The sequence below is a fragment of the Myotis davidii genome, unplaced genomic scaffold (assembly GCF_000327345.1).
Source record: "Myotis davidii unplaced genomic scaffold, ASM32734v1 scaffold935, whole genome shotgun sequence".
Lineage (NCBI taxonomy): Eukaryota > Metazoa > Chordata > Mammalia > Chiroptera > Vespertilionidae > Myotis > Myotis davidii.
The window spans coordinates 1,302,312-1,313,007 of NW_006286974.1; the positions used below are offsets into that span (position 1 = coordinate 1,302,312).

The window sequence follows — 10,696 nt, forward strand, 5'->3', positions numbered from 1 at the left end:
ACACACACACCTCACTCAAACCCTCCCGTGGCTCCCCAGTGCGCTCAGGGTAAATCCAAAACTTCCCCTCAGGGCTGCATGGCCCTGGCCCTAATTCGAGCTGACCTCTCCCACTGGCTCTCATCCATCTCCCAGCCAGCTCACACAGTACCTTCTGAGGTCAGGGGTCAGATGAGCTTTTGCCTTTGGCCCTCTTTCTTCCAGGAATCACAGGGGCAAAATTCAGCTCCTCCTCCTCCTTCTCCTCCTCCTCCTCCTCCTCAGGCCACCCTCTAGCCTGGCTTCCTGGCTCTCCTCAGGGTTTGGCAGGTGAATGATAAAATGCTCCCGGATGCATTCAGGGGCTCTGAGGAAGAGTTGGGGTGCCCTTGGCTGTAGCCACCTGTGGTGGGTTGAATTTGTCCCCCAAAAAGATATGCTTAAGTCCCAACTTCCAAAACACGTGAACGTGACCTTATTTGGAAGTAGGGACCCTGTAGATGTGAGTGGAGATGAGGTCAGACAGGGTTAGGGTGGGCCCTGATCCAATCGCCAGTGTCCTTATAAGAGGAAGAAAGAACAGGGAGAAATGGGACGCAGAAGAGGGCCCCGTGAAGATGGGGGCGGAGAGCAAACCTATGCAGCTGTGAACCAAGGACCGCCGGGTTGTCGTTATTATTGTTATTATTATTATTATTATTATTTGCCCGACTGATGGCTCTTTGCCTCACTGGTCTTTATTTCCTTCAGTTGCTGGAAAATCCAGACAAGACATTGCCCCGATCCCCTCCCTCACTCTTCCAATCCACGAGTTGCCAAACTTCCCTACATCTCTGGCTCCACCCTTCCCTCCATCTCATGGGCCGGCCAGGCCACCGGGAGGACTGGGACCTCCCTGCTGGCCTGGCTGCCACACAGCCACCCCAGGGATCTTCCCCAAGAACTAATCCACCCCAGTGACCACCACCCCCCCGTGGCTCCCCAGTGCGCTCAGGGTAAATCCAAAACTTCCCCTCAGGGCTGCATGGCCCTGGCCCTAATTCGAGCTGACCTCTCCCACTGGCTCTCATCCATCTCCCAGCCAGCTCACACAGTACCTTCTGAGGTCAGGGGTCAGATGAGCTTTTGCCTTTGGCCCTCTTTCTTCCAGGAATCACAGGGGCAAAATTCAGCTCCTCCTCCTCCTTCTCCTCCTCCTCCTCCTCCTCAGGCCACCCTCTAGCCTGGCTTCCTAGCTCTCCTCAGGGTTTGGCAGGTGAATGATAAAATGCTCCCGGATGCATTCAGGGGCTCTGAGGAAGAGTTGGGGTGCCCTTGGCTGTAGCCACCTGTGGTGGGTTGAATTTGTCCCCCAAAAAGATATGCTTAAGTCCCAACTTCCAAAACACGTGAACGTGACCTTATTTGGAAGTAGGGACCCTGTAGATGTGAGTGGAGATGAGGTCAGACAGGGTTAGGGTGGGCCCTGATCCAATCGCCAGTGTCCTTATAAGAGGAAGAAAGAACAGGGAGAAATGGGACGCAGAAGAGGGCCCCGTGAAGATGGGGGCGGAGAGCAAACCTATGCAGCTGTGAACCAAGGACCGCCGGGTTACCAGGAGCCACGGAAGCAGCTGGAAGGGGCACGCCGGGATGCTGCCCGAGAGGCTTCGACAGCCCGCTAACACTTGATTCCAGACGTCCAGTCTCCAGAACTGTGAATTAGCTCCTGTTGTCTTAAGCCACCCAGTTTGTGGGCATTTTTTATGGCAACCCTAGGAACTACTACATGACCCCACTGTGGTCACCCCGAGTGGGTCCAGGCCTGGGCTGGAGGGCAGTCTTGCCAGGTGGGTGGCCCTGCCCTCATGGAGCCCCTGGCCTGGAACCTCTCCTGGGCTGCAGGGACCACACAGGATATCCCCACCCCACCCCGCTCCTCCTGGGCCCCCCCTCCCCATATCCACACATACCTTTGGCTGCCTACCTGGCTGGTGAAGAAGTGCGGGTCTCTGGTTAATGGGAAGACTGGTTAATGGACAACACAGGCCCCTCTCTGTGAGAGGTTGTAGGCAAGCACGTGTAGTAAAGACGCAGACTTTGTGGCACTTCAAGTTTAAAAGTTTTAATTACACCCATTGCAATGGTAGAAAAAAACAAAAACAAAATGACAGCAGTAATAAAAGAACTCAGGATTCAAATCCCAGCGCTGCCACTTACTGGCTGTGTGATCCTGGGCAAGTTATTTAACCTCTCTGTGTCTTGGTTTCCTCTTTCTGGAGTCAGTTGTGAAGGTTTAATGAGTTCATCTCCGTGTGGCGCTCAGTGCTGAGTCTGACACATAGAAGGTGCTCCCTAAGAGTGGTGATCACGCTGTGTTTCCTGGGTTCACACATACATGCGTTCATCATCCATTCGGCCAAGTTTTACTGAGTGTACGCCTCCTGTGTTCAAGACTTGAGGCACCAGGGACCTGGCAGTCAGTAACGCAGACAGAATTTCCACCCGCATGAAGCTGACATGCCGGTGGGAGAGACAGTCAGCAGAGAAACTGTGAACAGTGAAATATATGGTTTGTTGATGGTGACAAGTGCTATGGAGAAAAACGGGGCGGGCACTGGAATGCACGGGAGGGGGAAGCCAGCCAAATGGCCCTGGAGGCTCAGTCTTCCTGCAGAAGAGCTGTAAGTGCAAAGGCCCTGAGGTGGCAGAAGGCCCTGGGGCTGGAGGGAGTAAGGGGGATGGGAGAGGGGAAGAGGTAGAGGTGAGGCACCCGTGGGTCAAGGTGAGGGCTTTGGCTTTTCCTGGGAGTGAGATTAGAGCCAGGTGTGCATATACATATATATGTTTATTTTCTCTAATCCAAAGAGATATTCACAGCATCACACTGGGGGCAGTAAAGGCATCGAGATTGGTGTGTTGATCACATGTCACTTGGGCCTCACATCTAATCTTCTCATGTTTTTAAATGAAAAAATTAATTCACTTAACATGTGTGAAATTGACGGTTTGAAAGCAAAAAGGAGCAAGGAGGATCAAATCCCTGCCCACCAGAGTTCCGCCCATCCCAGCTCAAGGGACATCCATGAGGAGCTGCCCAGTCACTAATGGGGCCCAGATGTGCCCAGAGGTGGCCCTGGCCCCAGACCTGCCTGCCTGGACACTTGCACAGAGAGCAGCTTTACGGCCAATTTATTTTCTGGACTCACTTTAAAGAAAAGCCCAGGGGAGGATCTCATGGCCCCCCCAGACCCTGTTGCTCCCCGTCCCACGTCCCCCACCCCCAGAGCTCTGAGGTGCTGTTAGGACAGAGGGAAAACTCAGAGGAGCAGAAAGCCAACCAGTACAAACAGAAAATCACCATTTGGCAGCCACCATAGTAATAATTGACTCAGGCAACAATCACCAGTGAGGGCTAAAACTCGTGGGTGGAGGTTTGAGGAGTAACGGGGATATTCACATAGTCTCGGAACGTCTCCCCACAAGATACGGATTAAGTACAAGAGGGGGAAAGAGGAACTTTACCCAGGCGAAACTGGCATGGACAACCTTAACCAAGCGGTCCACGCTGACTTCAGCAGTAATGTTCAAACTGACCTGTGTGCCTCATGACACCTTGCACTAAGACACACCACCTCTGGGATTCTGCCCCAAGTGCACAACTTAAACAGTCTCCAGGAAGCGCTGGGAAAGTCCAATTTGGGGAACATCCTACAAACAGCTGGCCTGAAATCTTCAAAAATGTCAACCTCACCAAAGACCAAGAAAAGCCCTGGTTGGTTTGGCTCAGTGGATAGAGCGTCGGCCTGCAGACTGAAGAGTCCTGGGTTCGATTCTGCTCAAGGGCACATGCACGGCTGCGGGCTTGATCCCCAGCAGGAGGCGTGCAGGAGGCAGCTGATCAGTGATTCTTTCTAATCATTGATGTTTCTATCTTTCTCTCCCTCGCCCTTCCTCTCTGACATCAATAAAAATATACTTAAAAAAAAAAGAAAGTCCCCTCAAGCTTTGCCTGCCCGGAGCTCCTCTGCTCCCGGCGGCCAGAACCGAGGGGTAGAGTAGCGCTTGGTGGCCCAGGGGGCGGGCGGCCTTGGCCGTCCTGGTGCCGCGCGAGGCACAGACAAAAAAAGAAAGACCAAGAAAAGAGTTGTTTCAGAATAAAAGAGTAGAGACAGGACAAGTAAATGCAACTTTAGACTATGGAGGCATCACTGGGGCAGCTGGAAAAACTTAATACCGTAACCCATGATTATGGATTAGACATAGCATCAATGCTAAATTTTCTGATTTTGATTATTGAACTATGGTTATATGAATGTCCTTGTCCTTGAGAAATATATGCTGCCCGCATGGCGTGGCTCAGTGGTTGAGCATCGACTTATAAACCAGGAGGTCACGGTTCGATTCCCAGTCAGGGCACATGTCTGAGTTGCAGGCTCGATCCCCAGTGTGGGGCATGCAGGAGGCAGCCAATCAATGATTCTCTTTCATTGATGTTTCTCTCTCTCTCTCTCTCTCTCTCTCTCTCTCTCTCTCTCCCCCTCTCCTTTTCTCTCTGAAATCAATAAAAATATATATTTTAAGAAGCCCCAGTAGCCACCCTCTGGGCTGCACTGTGACCCCAACCCCACAGGCTCTGCAGGATCTGGCAGGCCCACCAATTGAGCCGCCCCCCACCCCCCCAGCCCCTAGGCCCCTGGTCTTTCGTGGGGGGGTGGGGGCGGCTCTTCCCAGACTCAGCCTTTGCCCTCGCTGCACCCTCCTCTGACTGGAACTTTCTCCTCCTTCAGGTTTCCCCTGGAATGTCAGCCCTTCTCCGGCTCCCTCTCCGGCTCCGGGCCTCCTATCTGAGGGGCCCCACCCGTGGCTCTCCAGCAAACGCTCACTTTAATTCCATCTTGGCACCGTCACTGTAGGAAAGCAGCTTGTTTATTTAATCACTTGTTTGTTTTCTGTCTTCCAGCTAGAACGTAAGTTCCGTGAGTGCGGGGACTGTCCATCTGTCCACGGCTGTACCCCCAGGGCCCAGAACAGGACCTGGCACACACACAGCTCATTAAACCAGAGGGAGGCACCATCATCACCCCATTGTATAGAAGCAGAAACCGAGTGTCCAGGAGAACCGTGGTCCAGGCATCCTGATTGTCAGGGGCATGAGCCAGGCAGACCTGGCCCCCAGGATAGACCCAACTTCCAATGCCAGCCGGCGTTTTCCACCAGGCCCGTCCCTTGGAGTGAAGTCATTTATTCATTCTCCTTCAATGTCAGCACCTACTGTGGGGTGGATGTAAATGGCAGCCTGGGGACCTAGGACACAGTAGGCCTTCAGCAAACTGATGCCCAGCCCCGCAGGGTCCCCAACTCTCTAACTCCCCCCCCCCCCAACTCTCTAACTTCCCTTCAGGGAGGCCAGCTACAATTTGGCGATTGTTAGAGAACTTTTTTTTTTTCTTTTGGGAGGAAAGCTGCAAGTCATTAAGGGCTGCTCCCGGCCTGCGGGTCACCATTTCCTGTTTAGAAGAAAGAATCATCTCTCCTTTGGAACATGAAGCTCCCCCCACCCCCAGCCTGACTCCGGGCTCCGAGCTCTGGGCCTCTGGGCCGCCTGCACGCCTGCTCAGCTCCCCGCAGGAAACTGGCACCTTCAGCACCTTTTGTGCTCAGAAAGGACACTCATTTTCTCTGGCCCCAGGAGGGCCCCGAGGTGAGGTCACCGCCACAGCCTGCCAGCCAGGAGTGAATTATCCCAGCCCAGGAGGCACGCTGACTGTCTTCCCGTCCCGTCCCGTCCTGGAGCAGGAAGCTGAATGACCCCTACCCTTTGGCCTGGCTTCTCACCCTCCTGGCTCCAGCCAGACAATTTCCTTGCATCAAAGGCCATTTGGTACCCAGTGGCCAGACGGAGGTGTGGGTCCAACAGGGAGGCCAGCGGGGCCCAGAGCCCTTGGAAACAGGAAGGACATCCTCTGTCCCCTCGTCAGCTGGGAGCAGCAGCCAAGCCCTGCGGTGCGGGGCACAGCCCCCAGCCTGTCGAGTTGATAAGACCCAGGGAGCCAGCTTCGCAGCCTGTGGGCCTGGTCAGCTTCAAAATGGTCAACAGAGAGTAAGCACCACATGTAGCGTGCAGGGGCCTACACCCCCCCAATCCCCCGCCAACCCCCGCACCGCCCAGCCACAGGTGCTTCCCCACCTCCACATCACACAGGACACAGGTTCACAGGAAAGCCCATTTGCACAAACAAGGTCCCTGTCAAACCCAGGAGTCCGGAGTCACATGATGTTTAGGACAAGATTTAAGGCTGCGTCAGTAGTCTCTGAGCTCCACCAATCCTCCCCTCACCGCCTCCCTAAAGGCCCTTTAAAATACCCGCTCCTCTAGAAAACCAAGACTTTCTTACATATAAATTAACCGCTTTATTGAATATCAATAAACTGTACATATAACTATACAAAATGTTTCCTTAGTACAAAATGTTGCTTGCAATATAAATACCAGTGTACCTTTAAAAAAATGTAAACATCTTCCTCCTGGGCCCACCTGTTGGGTCCCTGAAAATAGTTCTGGGAGACATATTGGTTGGGCCGAAGCACCCTATTTGGGCCCCTGACAAGTGACGGCAATTACTCACATTCCCTTTTGAGACGCTGTTAAATTGCCCGTGAAACAGGTGCCACCATGACAAACAGGAGGCTGAAATAGCTGCCCGGGCCTGGGGCATCCTGGGGTCTAGACATGTCCTTGTGTCAGAGACCGCCCCCCAGGCCCCGTGGACACCCTGGGGGGTGGATCACTGCAGTTACTCACACCTCCTGGAGAGGTGGCCTGAGGGTTTCTGGGGTGGGGAGGAGTGGGGTCCCCTGAGTGGGGTGGGAGCCTCTATCAGTCTGTTGGCTTTTGTCCTGTAGCTCAAAGCAGCTGTATCCAAACAGTTTTGGATACACAAGCCCACACATCAAGGCCAACTCCAGAACGCTCGCTGGGGAGCAGTGGCTGCCAGAAGGGGCCACCCTCCCATCAGCCGTCCACAGAGCCAACCGAGGCCCCCCAAGCAGACACACTGGAAACGGTCCTCAGCGCCCTGTGAAGCTACAACAGCCAAGAGGGGAGCTCAGAAGGGAATTCCACGGCAGTGGGAAGGATGCAGGAGTCCGTCCTTCCAGAGCAGGGGAGGCCGCTGCAGGGGGAGGGTCTGGAGAGACAGAAGCAGCCGTGGGGGTCAGCGGGGGCCTCCTGAGCAGCCGGACTCTTCGTGTTTGTGGAGCAGGGACATGCGGGAGAAGGTGCGGGAGCACGTCTTGCACTGGTACTTCTTAACATCTGAGTGGGTCTGGAGGTGGGCCCGCAGGTTGGAGCGGTCGGCAAAAGCACGGCTGCAGTGGGAGCAGGAGAAGGGCTTCTCCCCTGGGGAGAGAAAGCAGGAGGCAGTCAGGAGACTGCTCGGTCTCTGACAACAGCTGACACTTATCAAGATTCCTACCCACCCACCCCAGCCCTTAGAGCCCTGCTCACCCCAACACTGAAGGAGCCCTGTGACCCAGAAAAGCCAGGCCATCCCCGGTGTCCAAAGGCCTGGTGTGACTGGGAGCTCTGCTGTGCCCCACCCTGTGGCCTGGAGCAGGTCCTCTGGCGCCTGAGCCTCCATCTGCTCCCAGGTAAAAGGTGCTGTTCACCCCCCACCCACAGGGGTTTGGTACCCGCGAATGTTGAATAATGTGGTCATCCACACAGTGCCGGCAGGAAGTGATGGCAACTGCGTTTACTGAACATTTACTTTGTGCCAGGGACAGTGTAAAAGCACTCCTCACTCAGTCCTGTCCTTGCCTCCGTTTAGAGAGGAGGACACCGAGGCACAGGGAAGCCAGTAGCATATGCAGGGTCAGCCAGCAGGAACCAAGCAGCCTGACTGAGTCCTTGACTTTGACCCCTCCACAGACGGCCGCTCAGTTAAGGAGGCTGTGGTGGGTGTTCCTTGTCCTGTCTCCTGAATTGGCTTCATCTGGGGATAGAGCATTAAGAGTCGGCCTTAAAGGTCTCCTCGGCCCCCAGTCCATCCCAGATTTGGCCACTGCTCTGGGCCAAATTGAAGCTCATCACACTCAGGGTAATTTCAAGTCTCCTTGTCTGCCCCCCAAGAGGCTACAGAACCCTTTTACCTTAGGACTTGTTTAAAACCCGTCCCCACCTGTGAGCCTCCAGCCACCTGCCTGGATGAGATTGTTTTTGGAAGCCTTATACACTAGGCACACAGTAAGTGCTCAGTAAGCACTTGTACAATGAATAAATTCTGTGAAGACCTCAGAAGCCCCTGACATCAATCACCCTATCACCTTTGTCATAATTCCTGTCGCCATCAAGAGGATGTTATGACAGTGTTATGTATTTTTTTTTTCCTTAGGGATGCAGCATTTCCCAAATAAAAAGCCAGAACAGTAACTCATTAAACAAATACTTATAAAGCTCCCACTATGTGCTGGGCACTATTTTATAACACTGAATAGTCTTTTCCAAAAAAATACAATTCTCAAGAACAAAAAGGAAAGAAAAGCAATCAATCAAATGCAATTCTCCTCCCTCCCACTGATAAGCCCTAGGCCATGGCCCACTAGTTAAATCCCAGCGCTGGAACTCAAGAACAGCAGGGCATGAATGAACTCCAGCGGCCTACTGTGTGCCGGGGTATTGTACTGGGCACGGGGAAGGAGGGGTCCAGAAGTCAGATGCCTGGGGCTGACTGTGGGGCCTATCCGCTCAAAAGCTGTCTCCTGAAGCAGAAGGGGGGCTACCTAGCCAGAGAATTGGGAAAGGGATCTAATTTGCTCTGCCATTATTGAGCACCCTCTGTATACCAGGCCTGAAGAGTTTGATGATTGTGTTCTACAAGGTCTAAGTCAGCGGTTCTCAACCTGTGGGTCGAGACCACTCTGGCGGTCGAATGACCCTTTCACAGGGGTCGCCTAAGACCATCCTGCATATCAGATATTTATATTACGATTCATAACAGTAGCAACATTACAGTTATGAAGTAGCAACGAAAATGATTTTATGGTTGGGTCACAACATGAGGAACTGTATTTAAAGGGCCAGAAGGTTGAAAACCACTGGTCTACGTGAAGTTCCTCCTCATTCACACACTCCTTTGTGAACAAAGGTTAAGCAAATCTGGCAAATGAGATGGAGTTCTGTCCTCCCCAGGGCACAGAGAGCCACCTCCCTCTAACCACCTCGGGGAGGTGAAGGAGCCCCATCTCCAGTCTTAGAAGCTGTGTCTCGAGAAAGTAACTTCCTTCTCTGTGCCTCAGTTTCCTCATCTGTAAGGTGGGGATTACGGCATCTCCCTCCTAAGGTAGATGATGGAATTACTATGTTAACACCAGTGAAGGAAGCTCCGAGCACTGACTTCCACACAGCAAGTGCTCAATGAACACTTTCAACGCTAAGTATGACCAGACATAAGCCTGAACAAAGGGGAAGGAGGCCTGGTCGGATGTGACGTGGTGGAGGTTTGTGTGCAAGCAGGAGGCACAGCCCTCCACCCCTCACTGATCCCCCACCCCAGGCGCCTTTACGGTGCTCCTGGCGAGTGTGAAATCAGCACCAGGCTGGCAGGGACAAAGGCTGCCAAGGGGGACACTGTACATGCGATACTCCCCGGATTAAAGGGGCCTGACACGCTGTGGGCCAGCAGCTGCGGCCCAGAACAGGTGCTGGGCACCGATGCCCTATGCACCTGCTCTACCCCGCCAGCCCCACCCACCAGAGCCACCATTAAGACACACAATGGGTGTCAGTGAGGATGGCCACGGTGAATTTCAACAAGCTCTCTGTCTGAGCCGTGCCTTTACATTAAAATAATGTCTCATGAGAGGAGAGAGGGCCACGGTGGCTCCAACTCACCTCAAATGGAGCCCCATCAGCTGGCAGGCACCCAGGACAGAGGCCAGGGGGTTGGACTGGTACATGTTAAAATGAGGACCCTTTGTGCACAGAGTAAGAGAAACGGGTGGCCGTAGTCTGCAAGCTGGGGAGAATGCCAGGGTCACTTTCTGGGCGTGCTAACGACACCACTAATGCCTGCAAACTGTTTTCCTCACACACCACCCCACTGACCCTCGTGGCTCTGAGGTCGGTCCCTGCCTGGGCCAGGAAATGCCAGAACTGAGTCTCCAACCAGACCGTTTGACCCCAAAGCTGATACTATGACCCTTGAACCTTCTCCCTCAACAGTCACTCCCCAAAGAGCAGCCCCAAACATGGTAGCCTCCATCATTCAAGTTCTGAAAAGTGGCTACCTTTTGCCCATTCTCTAGAAAGTTAAAGGACAAAAAAGGCTCCATCTCACAATTTTCTACACATTAAGTATTTTTGAAATACCAAGACATAATCCTGTTTTCTGCCAGCAAAGGTGTTCCTGGGTCTGCATACTAGGATTGAATTGATCTACTCCAAGGGGTGGGTGGGGAGAGCCATCCTGATAGCTTATTATGAAGTGATTAGAGCCACTGAATCTTGATGGTCACCTTATAAAACACCCTCGTAACCCACCCTATAAGATTATTCAATCACACTCTTGAGGTTCAGAGAGGTTAAATCACCTGCTTAAGGTCACACAGCATGGAAGCAGAACAAATACCAACTACCCATTTTTGTGCATGCGGATCGTGTAACACATTTCAGGTGCTTTCTGTATTCTTTCTTTCATTTAACCCACACAGAACCTCCCCCCCACCCCCCCTACCC

The 10,696-nt window shown here is 53.1% G+C and overlaps 1 protein-coding gene and 1 long non-coding RNA gene across 2 annotated transcripts in view; one reads left to right on the plus strand and one right to left on the minus strand.

The window, feature by feature from the left end:
- Window positions 1-4,074, plus strand: part of LOC107182303 — a 10,227-nt gene extending 6,153 nt beyond the window's left edge. The window contains exon 3 of the long non-coding RNA XR_001513022.1: window positions 3,955-4,074. This is a non-coding gene — a long non-coding RNA (uncharacterized LOC107182303). The remainder of the gene's footprint in view (window positions 1-3,954) is intronic.
- A 2,282-nt stretch (window positions 4,075-6,356) lies between these two features.
- Window positions 6,357-10,696, minus strand: part of SNAI1 (snail family zinc finger 1) — a 6,160-nt gene continuing 1,820 nt past the window's right edge. The window contains exon 3 of the mRNA XM_006758795.2: window positions 6,357-7,360. Within this exon, the coding sequence (XP_006758858.1) occupies window positions 7,176-7,360 (185 nt within the window). The 3' untranslated portion in view covers window positions 6,357-7,175. The remainder of the gene's footprint in view (window positions 7,361-10,696) is intronic.